Source organism: Octopus bimaculoides, chromosome 13 (genome assembly GCF_046866305.1).
Source record: "Octopus bimaculoides isolate indiv1 chromosome 13, ASM4686630v1, whole genome shotgun sequence".
Classification (NCBI taxonomy): domain Eukaryota; kingdom Metazoa; phylum Mollusca; class Cephalopoda; order Octopoda; family Octopodidae; genus Octopus; species Octopus bimaculoides.
In genome coordinates this window covers 25,515,480-25,532,746 of record NC_142940.1, presented here as the reverse complement: position 1 = coordinate 25,532,746, position 17,267 = coordinate 25,515,480, and the positions used below count along the sequence as shown (strand labels likewise).

General features: G+C 35.2%; 1 protein-coding gene across 2 annotated transcripts in view; it reads right to left on the bottom strand.

Annotated features, from left to right (window-relative positions):
- Positions 1-17,267, bottom strand: part of LOC106881894 (phospholipid-transporting ATPase VD) — a 108,647-nt gene that overhangs the window by 11,543 nt on the left and 79,837 nt on the right. For both annotated transcript variants that reach the window (XM_089361575.1, XM_089361576.1), the window contains 4 exons: positions 8,030-8,218; positions 6,276-6,330; positions 5,643-5,845; positions 1,578-1,778 (listed from right to left, as the gene is read on the bottom strand). In XM_089361575.1, the coding sequence (XP_089217701.1) occupies positions 1,578-1,778; positions 5,643-5,845; positions 6,276-6,330; positions 8,030-8,218 (648 nt within the window). The remainder of the gene's footprint in view (positions 1-1,577; positions 1,779-5,642; positions 5,846-6,275; positions 6,331-8,029; positions 8,219-17,267) is intronic.

The window sequence follows — 17,267 nt, the reverse complement described above, 5'->3', positions numbered from 1 at the left end:
TAAACCCATCAGATCTTGTCAAATATTTCAACCTATGCCAGCATGGAACATGGACATTAAACAATGAACAATGATGATGATGATGATGATGAGCGCGTTCTGCCTCATCTTCGAAACGCCCAGTTTAGAATAGAGGCAGCTGATGAAGGAAAAGTTCCATAAGTGGCTCGTCTGTTTTCCTATGTGTTCATTCTATTGTCCGTAAAAAAAGTCCGTTTTTTGTGCTTTGTTTATGTCCTCGTTCCTTTTTTGACGTCCTGTACCCGGATATGCATCTATATATACATGTAGATGTAGGTATGTACATATATGTATGTATACATGCATATGCTCATATATCATTTGTCATCATCATCATCATCATCATCATCATCGTTTAACGTCCGCCTTCCATGCTAGCATGGGTTGGACGATTTGACTGAGGACTGGTGAAACCGGATGGCAACACCAGGCTCCAATCTAATTTGGCAGAGTTTCTACAGCTGGATGCCCTTCCTAACGCCAACCACTCAGAGAGTGTAGTGGGTGCTTTTACGTGTCACCCGCACGAAAACGGCCACGCTCGAAATGGTGTCTTTTATGTGCCACCCACACAAGAGCCAGTCCAGGGGCACTGGCAACGATCTCGCTCGAAAACCCTACAAAAGCCAGTCAGGCGGTGTATATATATATATATATATATATATATATATGTCTGTACGTATTGTTGTCGTCGTTTAAACGTCCGCTTTCCATGCTAGCATGGGTTGGACGATTTGACTGAGGACTGGTGAAACCAGATGGCTACACCAGGCTCCAATCTGATTTGGCAGTGTTTCTACAGCTGGATGCCCTTCCTAAAGCCAACTACTCAGAGAGTGTAGTGGGTGCTTTTACGTGTCACCCGCACGAAGGCCAGTCAGGCGGTACTGGCAAAGGCCACGCTCATCTCGCTCGAGAAACCTCATGTGTCACCCGCACAATAGCCAGCCCAGGAGCACCAGCAACGATCCCACTCGAAAAATCCCAGAACCCCACACAAGAGCCAGTTCAGCGGCACCGGCAACGATCTCGCTCGAAGAAATTTCATGTGTCACCAGCACAAGAGCCAGTCCAGGGGCACTGGCAACGATCTCGCTCGAAAAACCTCATGTGTCACCCGCACAAGAGCCAGCCCAGGGGCACCGGCAACGATCCCGCTAACATATTTTTGTATACATCACTTTTAATGGTAGTCAGGAGAAAATCAAATAATATGTAACACAATTACCTTAGTCAAAATAATATTGGTTGTACTAGTGACTGTTGTATTAGTAGACAATTGTTATAATGACACTGACAAAACATACACTTTGCAGACTACATATACTGTCACACAGATACTGTGACAGACACTGTTGTAACATATACTATCAAAACAGATATTGTTGCAGATATTGTCACAACAAATGCTGCCGCAACAGACACTGCCACACAGATTCTATCACACAGGCACTGTCACAACAGACATTGTCAGTTCATACACAACAACAAGACACTTTCAGATTTGTTACATCTTCAGCACCGGAAATATAGAAAGCAAACTTGTCCTTGCTTACTTCCCCACTTGGTCCCTGTTTGTAAAGTTCAGGATTTTCATACAGAGTTTCAGCAGATAGATCCTTGTCAAGAATTCCATTAAGAAGTGGTGGAAGTGATGTAAACAAGACATGTTCTAGCATTAGAAATATACCACCAAGTTGCATGGAGCCAGAATAACCACTGAAAATTTGGAACCAGAAGAGAACAAATGTGGAAATCTGTGAAAGAAAGAAAAAGAAAAAATTCAAAATGTAAACACTTGAAATATGATGTTTTATTTATTTATTGTCATTATCTTGTAGTACTTCTATCATAGAATTCCAAAAATTCAGTAAAACTAGTAGAGATAGTGCAGAAATATATATTTATGGCATTCCTTGAATGAGTAAAAAAATACATACATACACACATGTACACACACTTACAAAGGTATGGTTGTGTAGTAAGAAGTTTGAATCCCCACCACATAGTAACAGTTTCCAATAATGTTACACCACTATATTTAGTGGCTGTTTGAGCAATGAGTTCATGGCTGATTAATGGGATGGATGGATGCTGATGAAGGAGCAAAAGATCCTGAAATATGTCATATATGCCCATTACCCATATTTCATCTTCGATCTCATTGTTGTTTACATTAAGTGTCTCAGATTTGAAACATCATAACAAAATCAGTGCTGGCTATAATCTCTACAGAAAATCTGTAGAGATAATGTTAACAAGTGACATATATATATATATATATATATATATAGGTATACATATATATGCTAAATCCAATTCTGTGATTTATTCCAGAAAAATCTTAGAAAAACAATACAGAGGTTTTGCTATATTTCAGCATGGTCAATTAATTTTCTTGCTAAATAAACACACACACTATTTATTTGTTCTTTACTTATTTATTATTGTTCTTATTTTATCTTATGTGCATTGTCTGGAAATCTTTTATCACACACCTGTGACCTCTTCAGTGACTCTTCCATCCCATGTGTATCCTCCTGTTCTGTTTAATCCATTCTGTCTTTCTAGACATAAAGATTTCCAGACAATGGACATAAGATGAAATAACATGAACAAACGAGTGAAGTGTAAATATATAGTGTGTATGTTTATTTGGCAAGAAAAAAAACAACCATCCCAAAATATAGCAACATCTATTTCACAACACAATTTCACCTCAGGAATCTTGCAAAACAAATTCATAAACAATACAAAGGTTTAAAGTTTGATCAATTTTCCCAATTTAAAAAAAAATAACAGGGTTTGGAAGCTAGAATGTTTTACAAGATAGCTGTCCATCATAAAATGGAAGTAAACATTACAATGACTAAGTTTTAGACAAAATGAATGCAAGTACGTCATATCAAGAGAGAAAGTGGAGAGTAGCATGCGTGAGAGATATACATACACAAACAGAGAGTGATAAAGAGTGTGGTAAACGTATATAGAGAGAGAGGAAAGGCATAAAAGAGACAGAGTCTGATGGAGATAGACAGAGTGATAGATTTGTGGATTCAAAAGTTGACTAATTTCTCATAGCAAATTAGATTATTTGATTAATCATAACCATATGAATATATTTATGTGTGTCTTTGTGTCTGTGGCTGTCCCTCATCATTGCTTGACGACCAGTGTTGATGTACTTACGTTCCTGTAAGTTAGTGGTTTGGCAAAAGAGACCTATAGAATAAGTACAAGGCTTAAAAGAATAAATTCTGGGGTTGCTTTCTTTGACTAAAACCCTTCAAGGCAGTGCTCCAGAATGGTCACAGTCAAATGACTGAAACAAGGAAAAGGATAAAAGAATATATATACATAAATGTATACACACACACTCATATCTACACATGCATATGTATTCACACACACACACACACACACACACACATCTAAACATGTATATACATTCACACACACACACACACACGCACACATTACCTGTATATACATACATATATATATTTGGGTGTTCAGAAAGTAATTGCGTTTTTTCACCACTATGAAATATGAATCAACCAATCACATCAGAGCCAAGGTTGAATGGGTGGGAACTGTCTACAAAAGGTATATCATCTCTTCTATCTGGCAGTGTCATTCATAGGTATTTCAGTATTTAACCCCATGGAGGATAAGAACTTTATGAAACAAACATATTCACCATTACTTACTGTATGAGTTTTGAAAGAAAAATACTGCTACAGAAGCAATGGAAAACTTTTGTGAAGTGTATCTGGAGACAGTGAAAGCTTGTATATGTCAGCTGTGGTTCAAAAGGTGTAAAGATGGTGATTGTGTCATATCTAACAAGCCTCGCTCTGAAAGACAAGCCATTCTCTATGACAACCTTTGAATGAAACTATTGTATTGGATCCATGTCAAAGTACCAGAGATTCAACGTAAACATTTTATGTGTCACATTCAACTATCCATGAATATTTCAAGCAAAATGGGAAAGCATGCAAAGAGGGAATTTGGGTTCTACATGAGCTTATGCTTGAGAACTGAATATCATGTTCCACCATTTGCAGCAGTCTTCTAGTCTGGAATAACAACCTGTCATTTCTACAGTGCATTGTTACAAGTAATGAAAAATGGATTTTGCATCACAACAGAAAACAAAAAAGAAAATGGTTATCATGTAATGAGAGGCCAGTGCCAACATCAAAACCAGAACATACATATATATATATATATATATATATATATATATATATATATATATATATATATATATAATGATAATAATAATAATAATAATAATAATAATAATATTAGGGATAAAATCCAAAATTACAGGTAAAAACTCAATTAAAATCAATTTATTAAAAATTAAAATTAAATTAAGCTTCACAGTATAAAATATATATTAATATATAGTATTAGGGAAAAGAACCAAGGTTTATGAATTCATCGATGAAAATCCACTGTCATATATAGAAAAAATTTATAATTAAAAGTATATATATATATATATATATATATATATATATATATATATAGTAGTTAAGTATCCTGTTGTTGCTGGGGGTAATTTTCATAGCTGAATGCCTTTATTTCAATGATTTTCGTTCCGTGTCAGACCATGACTTCTTTAACAAATAGGTCTCTTGATCAGGATAGATTTCTGCATTATTTGGGGCAATTTATAACGAACCATTAAACTAAGTTTTTGTTTTACCATTTGGTGCATAAGTATAAAAATTTCTCTTAGCTTGCTGATGGTGACTCTTTTACACTAATGAAATTCCTTACACATGCATGCCCAGACACTGACACACACACATACACACAACATGAGTGATATACATATACAGAGAGTTAGAGAGAGTGTGGCAAATATACATACAGCAGGCAAAAGTTTACAGTGAAAAAAGACTCTTTTTTTTTGAACCACAAGGAATTCCTAATCCAACTAAGGCTTGTGGCTTAAAAAAATATTCTCTGACCTAATTTAAGGTTTAGTATTCTTTATTTGAAATATAAACCTAGGGTCATTAGAGGATCAACCACACAGCAGTTTTTATAGTCATACCAGGTTTCCAAATCTTCCTCTCATACTCTTTGCACTCAAAAACTATAGTCACATGCCAAATATAATGCTAGCTAAATCTACATACACCTAGTTCGCTTCAGACCACATCAGTGAACAGACCTTGAATAAAGTTGCATAGACTAATAACAGTCAAAAGAAACTGGATGCAAATGCAATTGTAACATATCTGTGTAGCAGAAACATGCGTTTGATACGTTTAAATCAAATATGCTGTATAATTGACTGCAGAAATATAAAATATGCAGATGTATTAATCTCCATATTCAATGTAATGGATTTTTATAATAAAAGACAGAATATTTTCATTTTGAAAGTCACATGACTTTTACAGAGTGGCAAAAAGGTATTAATTTTATCACAATTTCTACTGAATTATGTTGAATGACAGATTTTTATTTAAAGAAATATCTCAATTTTGTCAATCAAGCAAAAGGTAACAAATCTTACCAAAAGACAAGTTGTCTAATCTTTTGCAAAAGAAAACAATTTTAAGAAGAGTAAAACAAAAAAAAAAAATTTTAATTACCAGATTCTTATAGAACATAAAAGAAAGGAAATGAGCAAAGCGATGATAGCACCAATGTCCATGGACAAGGAGGAGACGTTTCAAAAATCGGAACCTTGCAATAGAAAAGTCTGATGACATTACTGCTTGCATGCCTTCTTGACCAGAAATACCAATACCGATGTCAGCAGTCTGAATCATATTCACATCGTTGGCACCATCACCTGTGCAGAAGGAAGAGTACATAGAATATTGGTTAGCATCATTATGTTGTTGGTGTTTAACTCCAGGTCAGTCCTGATTGACTAGAACTATGATAAAAGGTTTTTCAACAGTAACAACCTTGTCTTGTATTCAGGATGAGTTTTCTAGAATTACATTAGTAAATGTGTTTTTAATCCTTTTTTAAAGTGGTAGGGTGATTTTGAGGGAAATTTAGCTGTTATTTAGTTGTGTATAGTATAGTTTCCTATGTTGGCTTGTGTTGGTTGTTATTATGGAGGATGTAGGTTTGTGTTTGGAAGAGTGAATGATGGTAAGAGTGAAAGTGGGTGGATGGAGATGTGTTAGAGAGAGAGAGGGGTAGACAAACAGAGAGACAGCTAGAGAGAGGTGGAAACTGGAAAGAGAGAAAAACACTAAAACACTACTTACCAACAGCAAGAGTCAATTTCTTGAGGTTGTCTCTGACAATGCGCACAACTGCACCCTAGACATATTAGATACATTATCAGAACATTCAATTAAGAAAGAAAAAAATGAAATATATTCTTTAATGCTTTGACATTAACCCGCTTGAAACTGCATCTAATTCTATCACACAAAAACCTTCCATTTTAAAAAGTTCACATTTAATTCAAAACCTTTCATCATAATTTTAAGTAAGAACCTTTTCTTAAATTATATTTGAAACATTAGCTAACTAGTGAAAAAGTGGATTATTTTATTATATTCTCCAAACAGTTGATTATTTTCAAAATTAGTAGGGATATATAGACACAGGTGTGGTTATGTGGTAAGAAGCATGCTTCTCAATTACATGGTTCAGGGTTCAGTCCCACTGTGTGATACCGTGGGTAAGTGTCTTCTACTATAGCCTCAAACTGACCAAAGCCTTGTCAGTGGATTTGGTAGACAAAAACTGAAAGAAACTTACTGTATATATATGTATATATATATATGTGTGTGTGTGTGTGTTTGTGTGTGTGTGTTTGTCCCCCTCCACCACTTGACAACCAATGTCGGGGTGTTTATGTCCCCATAACTTAGTGGTTCGGCAAGACACTGATAGAATAAGTTACTAGGCTTCAAAATATAAGCACTGGGATCAATTCATTCGACTAAGCCCGTCAAGGGGGTGCCCCAGCATAGCTGCAGTAAAATGAATGAAACAAGTAAAGGATGAAAAAAAGATGTATAGGTACTGTGCAGGGTATATGGGCATTTTGAAAATACTTCACAGGGTGACAACCATGTCCTGCATAGTTATGGGCTGCCCTTTGGCAAGACATAATACCTATTAAGCCACCCTGCAAGGGATACAGTGAAGTATGGTGGATCATGAATTGGTAGCGGAAAAGCTCAAGTGAGCCAACATGGATGAGAGGAGAATTACCAAGCTGCATCAAGAGAGTAACTGCAATGCATTCATAGGGGTGGCATCCATGAGTGTGTAATCAGCTAACAAAAGATTCACTATGGATCAAGCTCCCAATTCAAATTCATAATACGAGAATTGGATGGCGACAGAGAGTCATAGGAATCCATGAAAGCCGTGTGACCAAAGTAAGAATAGGCTCTGTATGCCATTAGAAATTTGGTCATAAAAGGATTAAATATTCCATGATGTATCCAGTTATAACTAGAGGAGTGGTAAACATTGCTATCACGGATAGATACCCAATGAGGCGACATAGTATTACCCAATCATGTGATGTCATATAATGAAATGATGTGATGATATGACAGCCCAGTGTTATGTGATGCTATATTCAGCAATATCATAATGTAGTATCCAATGATATCATAGTACAATATTCAAAATGCTATAATGTAATATCCATTGTTGTTGAAATATAATATTTAATGATAGTCAAGTATTATCTTAGAGTAATATACAATATCACCATTATAAAACTATAGCAAATGAAAGCTGCATTCATATATATTGCAGTATCTGGTGCTCATTCTAGAATTTCACACGACAGATCTCAGTACATATTAAATTTTTAATTCTACAGTTTTTCAGGACGTCATTATCTTCAGTCACTGTTGTTGTTCAACCAACCTTGATTGAGCAGACCCACAGTCAAAGGCATAAACTTTTACATACACACTCATTCATACTGACAAATGAAGACATTACTAACACACACAAATACAGAAGGCATAATTAAAAGATGATTTACCTTTTGAAGTGGCGTCACTCTACAACAAACTACAGAGTTACAGTGAACCACAAGCTCGAGAAAACAATCTTGGCATGATTTCTCCAGAGCAAAAGACAAAGTGCTGCCATCAATTATTAAACCAACTTCCCTGGACTGGTCAAGATGTATTTGCTTTAGGTATTCAGTCATACGTTCTTGGGTGCTTCTCTTTGAAGAAAAAACAAACATAATGAGATTTTTAAAAATCATACAAAAAGAAATTAAGAAAAACAAAAAAAAAAAAATTCAATTTTAACAGAAATGGTTGTGTAGTTAAGAAGCTTGCTTTGCAACCAAATGGTTTCAGGTTTGATTCCAATACATGGCACCTGGAGAAACTATCTTTTACTATACCCTCTTGTCGACCAATCATTTATGAATGAGATTTGGTGGATGGAAACTGTTTACAAACTCATTGTGTATGTGTGTGTGTGTGTGTGTGTGTGTGTGTGTGTATGTGTGTGTGTGTATTCCTGTTTATTCAAGTTTAAAATCCAGTGTTCTTTATGTTGTATCCTTTTATGTCCCATAACTTCGCAGTTCAGCAAAATAAAGAACAATAAACAAAACAGTAGATTATAAAAATACTGAGGTCAATGCAATCAGCTGAAAGCAATTCCTCCAACTTGTTCACAGTCCAAGACTGAATAGCCATATGTCTGTCTGTGCTTATGATTATTCCAGGTAGATGATGTTGAATTACATTCCAATAGCAAATGAAGAAGCCTCAATGGTTTCATTTGATGTGGTTAATTTGAATACATATACACTACATGAATATGGAACTGAAGCAATGTTTTTGGCATAATTAATTTTCTCATGATTTATCAGACAACGTAGGGAAAGAATTTATAATTACAAAACTTCAATCTATTTAGTAAAACAACATTTTAAATTTTGACCAAACAATAATACAGACAAAAATTTGGAACAACAATGGCAACCAAGATAGAGCCAATATATAAAAATTTATCAATACCTTGTGATAAAAGTATATGGAAAACTTGTGCAAAAATAAGAAAACCATTTTTACAATTACTTGAAAGTAAATTGGAAAAATATTTAGATGATTACTTAATATTATAGTATGAAATTTGGATAGACTTTCTGAATTTAAGACACTTATAGATAGTACTAACAATAGCTTCCTGTTTAATATGGATAATAGTAAGGCATAAATAACTCCTTTTAAACATATTTATTTAAAAACAACTACTGAACAGGATCAAGACAGGTGAATATTATAAACCAATAGATTTGAGGCAATATTTACTTTTTATTTCATGTCATTTCAAAGACACAAAAATCAATATTCCATTCTATCTTACCAAGAGAATATGTGCTATTGTATCAAATCTGAACACTCAAAAGAAAAGACTATAGGAACAAAAAGATATTTTGAATGATAAACATTATCCATTGGCAGCAGTGACATAAGAAATATAAAAGACAAAACAGAAAGACATGTTTTATCTTATATTTCTTCACAAAACCCTATGAATACCAAGAGGCTTTTAATATAACTAACCACAGTTTAGTACTTTTAATGTGTAATCCAAAATCTGAGTAAAATTGTAGAAAACTGAAAGCAAAATGCAACCAAAATGACTAAAAGACACTTTTAACAAACTATCAACACTGCATCAAACCTGACAATCAAAAACTGCAGAAGATGAAATTCGAAATCTGTCTTAATTTATTCAAAGACTCAGAGTTCTGGTTTACAAATGGACAAACTTTCAGAATAAAAAATATTTTATATGCTTATATTTTTACAGGCTTTAATTTGTCATTACATTAGCCAAACATCACTGATAACAAATACATAATCCAAAAATTCTATTTAGCAAGCATTTGCATTGATATGTTGAATTTTAAATTATTCAGCTGAATTTTACATTATTCCCTATATAACAATGTGCAGAAAATACAACATAATAACTAGGAATATTTCTCTTACGAAAATTATAGACCAGGTTTAAATAGATAATTCTGACACTTCCTTTTAATTTAAATATCAACATATGTGAACATATATTTCTCCACAAGTCTTTAAATATCTAAAGTACATAAAGTTATATCCCTAGCACTCAATACATGATACAAGTCAAGGATTTTAAACTGTTTTATATGAAACTTAGCACAATGATTGTCTTGGCCAACATGATCATTGGTTAAACTATGACTGTCAGTTAAAGTAACTGCTGTGCCGACTTTTCAAATAAAAGTGCATAGATAAACATATATATAATTGGGAAAAGTTAGAGTGACTCAGTAACTGAGAGTTTTCTGTGTATTGGCACTTATCAATACACACACACACACATCATCATCATCATCATCATCATCTTCTTCATCATATGACATCCACTCTCCATGCTGGCATGGGTTGGATGGTTTGACTGGAGCTGATGAGCTGGAGAGCAGCATCAGGTTCCAGTCTGATTTGGCATGGTTTCTACACCTGGATGCCCTTCCTAACGCCAACCACTCCAGAAGTGTAATGGGTACTTTTACATGCTACTGAGATGGGTGTTTTTATGTGCCACCGGCATGGGTGTCATTTACATGACACCAAACAAGACTACAATTCACCCATATTTATATATACTATACACACACACACACACACATATATATGCATATATACATATATATTCTTCTTCTTTGAGCAGCACATCAGGCAGTGAGTGATTGCCAGTTATCTTTGTCTCTGGCCAACCAGTATGCTTCTTCCCAGGTGATGTTCAGTCTGCACAGGTCTTCTATGAAGGTCATGTCTTCCTTGGCCAACCTCTTTTTCTCTTACCTTCCAGTGGCATCCAGCCAATGGCTGTTTTGATAAGCCTCTCCTCTAGCAGCCCAGCCATTCTCATTCATTGTTTGGTTACAATTGCATGAAGGGGACCTTACTCTTGCAGCTTGGAGATGTCTCAAAATGTGATTCTTAGGATCTTTCTGAGGCACCACTGATGAAATACAAGTTGACGGGCGATTTTTACTGTCATCTTCCAGGTCTCAGCTGCATAGATCACTATTGGCAGTATTGCTGCTTTGTACAGATGAATTCTCAGCTCTATACTTATGTTATTGCTACACCAAAGTGTTGTCATTCTTCTAAATACTGTTGCTGCCTTGCCAATTCTGCAGCTTACATCTTTCTCTGCATCACCATTGCTTGTCACTATGCTTTCCAAGTATGTAACGCTTGTAATTTCTTCAACTGGTTCTTGTCCAACTTTCACTGGTACACTTTCTACTTGTTTCCCAACTTACATTACCTTCATTTGTTGACCACTGATTCTCAACTCAATCTTTGCTGTGCCCTTTTCCACTATTGTCGTCATTTCTTGTAATGTTGGGTGATTCTCAGCCAACAGGGCAATGTCATTAGCGAAATCCAAGTCTGTTAGCTGGTCCCTCGCTGTCTATGATATTCCTACAGCTGGTCCATGATATTCCTACACAACTGATCTTTGTATAAGGAAATCGATGACCATCAGAAAAAAACATTGGTGACAGGACACAGCCTTGTCTTACTCCAGTGATGATCTTAAGAAAACCAGTGTATCTATAATTTGTTTTAATGCAGCAACTTGAATTGTTGTGGAAACCGTTAAGTAGACTGATGTAATTGTCAGGTATTCCATATACATTTGCAGTCTCCCAGTGGATTTCTCTATGCACACTGTCAAACACCTTTTTGAAATCAATGAAGTTTATTATTAGTGGTCTTTGGTGGTCCATGCATTGTTCTACAATGTTGCACAGTGTGAATATTTGCTCGCAGTATGGTTTACTGGGTTGAAATCCAGCTTGTTGTTCTCCCAACTTTACATCTAGTGCAAACTTCAACCAGAACAGCAACACTAAGCACAGCATTTTACCTGGCATTGGCAGTTATGTTTATTCACCTCCAGTCTTGGTAGTTGCTCAAATCTCCTTTCTTTGGTAGTTTAATAATGACTCCTTTGGTCCACTTTTCAGGTACCCTTTTTTCCACCCAGCATGCATTACATAACTGTCGACCTCTTGACCATGATCTGGCCACCCACTTTTATTAATTCTACGGAAATGTTGTCCAGCCTTGGCACTTTATTGTTTTTTAGTCTCTTTACTGTTTCTCTCACTTCATCTTCCCTTATTTATAGATACATATACATATATATAAATAAATACACACACACACACACATATATATATATATATATATATATATATATATACACACACACACATACACATATATACATACACACATATACATACACATATCCAGAAGACACTGGGTCTTCTGGATACCAATACTTCCCATATATAAATATATATATATATATGTATACACATACACACATATATATATACACACAGATATATATATATATATACATACACACACGCATATATATATACATACACACACACACACATATATATACATACACACACACACATATATATACATACACACACAAATATATATATATATATACATACACATATCTAGAAGACACTGGGTCTTCTGAATACGAATACCTCCCATATATAAATATATGTATACACATACATACACACACACACACACACACACACATATATACACACACACACATACACACAGATATGCATACACACACACACATACAAATATACACATAGGTATAAAATCTTCTGGGAAGGTAACAGTGATGGGGTAGGTGGTGTGAGCATATTCCTTGCTGAGAAATGAGTGGATATGGTCATAGAGGTAGTCAGAGTGAGTGATAGAGTGCTTAAGCTCAGACTAGTCTTACAAAATAGCAAAATGTCAATTACCTCTACCTATACCTTACAAGCAGGTCTACCAATTGAACAGAAGGACCATTTTTATATTCTGAAGGCCTATACTAAGAAAAATGACAAGGATCTTATCTTCATGGCTCGGGATTTCAATGGGCATGTCAGATGGCAGCCTAGTATTTTCCATGGTGTACATGGGGGCCATGGAATTGATTCCCGAAACAAAGAAGGAACTAAACTACTGGAGTTCTGTGATGCAAATAACCTGTAGATCTGCAACACCAACTTCAAGAAGTTGACCAGCCACCTAATAACCTACCAATGAGATCAATTACATTTTCACCAGGAAGCAGGATGCATGGTTGCTCTTAAATACAAAGACCATCCCTGGTGAAGAATGTTGTTTTGATTTCCATCTATAGGAATATTTCCCCTGATGAGGCGAATGGGTCCCTTAAGAGGTCCCTAATGCTGAAACTGCAATAGGGGATTAATCAGTCATTTTTGAGTCATGCATTCTATTTGCCTGAAGACAAGTTTTTATTGTGAGGAGAAATGATATGAGTGATATTATGGCTTTATAGCAATTCTGGTTGCTATTTTTAACATGTAAGGGTTTTTTAACCTTCTTAGTTCTAATTGCGACTTGTTCATAATTATAAACGTTTTTCTTCTTTTTATTTTATGATAACACGTTTGGCCATTGATATATTCATAAATAATCTTAATTATTTATAATATATCCTCTGTAATGTTTTTACATTACTCTCTACTTATATATATATATATATATATATATATATAAAATAGAAAAAGTAGTCTTTGTATGTGGCAGATGTGCAGAAACAAAAAGCACTAAGAGCACATGGGATTCTCTCAAATTCCCAGGAGGCTCTCTTGAGGTTGTAGATAGTTTCTGTTACCTAGGTGACCAAATTAGCAATGGTGGAGGATGCTCTGAAAGTATTGTTTCTAGAATAAGAATTGGGTGGAGGAAGTTCAGAGAGCTATTACCACAGTTGGCAACAAAAGGACTCTCTCTCAGAGTGAAAGGTAGACTATATGATGCTTCTGTATGACCAGCTATACTCCATGGGCTCTGAATGGGTTCTTTTATACTCCGTGGGCTCTGAATGCAGAAGACATGTATAGACTGGAGGGAAACAAAGGTAGTGTGCCTCATTGGATGAGCAACATCAGTGCACATGTACGGCAAAGTGCAAATGTATTGAAAGAAAAGTTGGGCGTAAGGGGAACCTAATGTAGCATGCAAGAGAGTTGGTTTGGATATGTGATGTGTATGAATGAGGACAGCTGCATAAAGAAGTGCTGGTCACTGACAGTGGATGGTATCCATGGAAGAGGGAGACTCAGGAAGATGTGGGATGAAGCATTAAGGACCAATCTCAGGAAGTTGGCCTCACAGAGGAAATGACAATGGACCAAGATGTCTGGCGATATAAAATTCTTGAAAAGACCCACCCATGTCAGCGAAACTGAGTTCTAGAAGTGCTGTGTGACCCACCCACGCTTAACAAGAAAACTTCTCACACACACTACCACAACAAATCAATCTACGTCTCTACATCTCTTCCTGTACTTTGATTACCTCCCACTCCCCAATCCTGTCCTCTTGGACCTGTGTCACTTGTCCCCGACCTGTGTGTTCTACCCACATGCCATGTCTCACTCTACTATCTGTCTGTTAGCCTATGATCTGTGTGTTCCACCCATACGTAACTCCTTCATACACTATGCCTAGCTCTTACTCCCCAATCATGTTCTTTTTATCATTGCTATCCTGTGCACCCCCACCAACTCCATACATACCCAGCTCTTTTGCCACTTACTCGCACTCTTTAATCACACTCCCTTCACAATATCCTTCCACTTATATACACATATTTATATGCGTGCATGCACACACACATATATACACACACATATGTATATAAAGTTCAAATTTTACAGAAAACAAAAGATGAAAGTAGTTGAGAGAACAACAAGCAGCTGTTTGATGCATAGGAAGAGTGGAAAAGTCTTTGGTTTCGAGGGTACACTCTTTGACAGAAGGGATTGAGAGGAAAAAGAGAGAGAATGAAAAAAAATATGTAGGCAGAAAATAATGTGTTCGGATTACAGACATATTTATGTACATGCATACACACAGATATATATATATATATATATATATATATATATATATATATACAGGGGTTGGACAAAATAATGGAAACACCTAGCATCATAGCATCATAATTTTGATATATCTATAAAACAGTCAAAAGCTTGTTTATTTCTATGTTTTTTGATTTATCATTAGTGTTGCTTAATGTTTTGCTAAAATTGCTGCTTCTTTTCAGATAACATCAGAAAAAGGTAATTATAATTCATTAAAATGACAGATCTATCAAACTTTCAAAGAGGTCAAATTGTTGCTGCTCACATGGTAGGTGCTAGCATAATGAAAACAGCTGAAATGTTTGGGGTATCAAGAAGTACTGTCTTGAAAGTAATGACAGCCTTTGAGAATGAGGGAAAAATCTCCTCATTGAAACAAAACTCTGGAAGAAAACCAAAACTTTCAGATAGGGACCATTGGACTCTAATGTGAACTGTTAGAAAGGATCACTAAAGTACAGCTCCTAAAATTACTGCAGAGCTTAATGACTACCTCGAGAACCCAGTTTCTCCAAAAATTTCGCCGGGAGCTGCACAAAGCTGGATTTCCTAGGAGGGCTGCAATCAGAAAACCACTACTTTCAAAAACAAACTTTGCAAAGCTTTTAGAGTGGAGTAAAAACCTACAGAATTGGTCCCTAGAGCAGTGGAAGAATGTTATTATCTCAGATGAGTCATCCTTTACCTTATTTCCGACCACCGGATGAGTATACATGTGGAGACAGCCAAAAAAAGCATTTGACCCAGACTGCCTTCTTCCAAATGTTAAACACGGAGGAGGATGTAATGATCTGGGGGGCTATATATTGGAAATCCGCCTGCCCAATGGTTACCCTTCATGGCAGAATTAATAGTCAAAACTATTTAAGTATTTTTTCTGATCAAATTCATCCAATGGTTGCGGAACTGTTTCTGGAGGGAAATGCAATCTTTCAGGATGATAATGCACCAATTCACGCAGCTAAAGTTGTTACTGAATGGCACAAGGAACATTCTAGTGAAGTTGAACATCTTATTTGGCCACCACAGTCCCCAGATCACAATATTATTGAACATTTATGGTGCATTTTAGAAAAACAAGTAAAGAGTTGATATCCTCCACCATCATCACTAGAAGAACTGGAAACTGTTTTAGCTGCAGAATGGACAAAAATTCCTTTGGAAACAATTCAAACTTTGTATGAATCAAAGAATTCAAACTGTAATTACTGCCAAAGGTGGTCCTACCCCATATTAAAATAAATTTGTTTGAAATCTTAAGGTGTTTCCATCATTTTGTCCAACCCCTGTAAATATATGTACATATATATATATATATATATATATATATATATATATATATACATATACACACACACACACACATAAAAGTACATACACACACACACATATATATACATACATACAGATATACATACAAACACATGTATACATATACACATATATATATATTTATACACGCATATATATATATATTCACACACACACATATATATATACACATATATACAAATTTAAGTCACAATATATGTATTCAACTAATCAAGTGGTACTTATAGAAAAAGCTCCTTAATGTATCATTCAACAAAACATAGAGTATATAGTATGATGCAAGAGAAAACCATAAGGAGTGTATGAAGTTATAAATGAGAGAAATATATTATGATAAAATGTATTTAACCATTGAAAATTCTTATATAACAATAATTATTTTGCAACTTAATAACACATGCTAAGACAATTTCTTTTATTATATTTTATTAGGTTGTCAAGAAAGTTTTTGCGCAATTTTTAATTTTGGTCTTAAATGATGTATTTTCAAATTAATTTTTATTAAATTACTTTATATATCATTTTAAAGCCCATTTTCACTCTATCTAATCATGTTACTCTTTTTCTTTTTGAATAATTAGGCCATTTTCCTGGAACATGGACAAAAAGCAAATTCACAGAATTTTCTTATTCCAGTTCAAGTCAGGCCGTAAAGCTGCTGAAACAGGTTGCAGTATCAACAATGTGTTTGGCCCAGGAACCACTAATGAACGTACAGCATAATGGTGGTTCAAGAAATTTCGTAGGATGAGAGTCTTGAAGATAATAAGCGTAGTGGTTGGCCATCAGATGTTGACAACAATCAACTAAGAGCCTTAGTGGAAGCCAATCTATGCACAACTTTTCGAGAGCTTGCTTCTGAATTAGACCTAACGTATACGACAATTTCCAACCACTTGAAATAGATTGGAAAAACAAAAATACT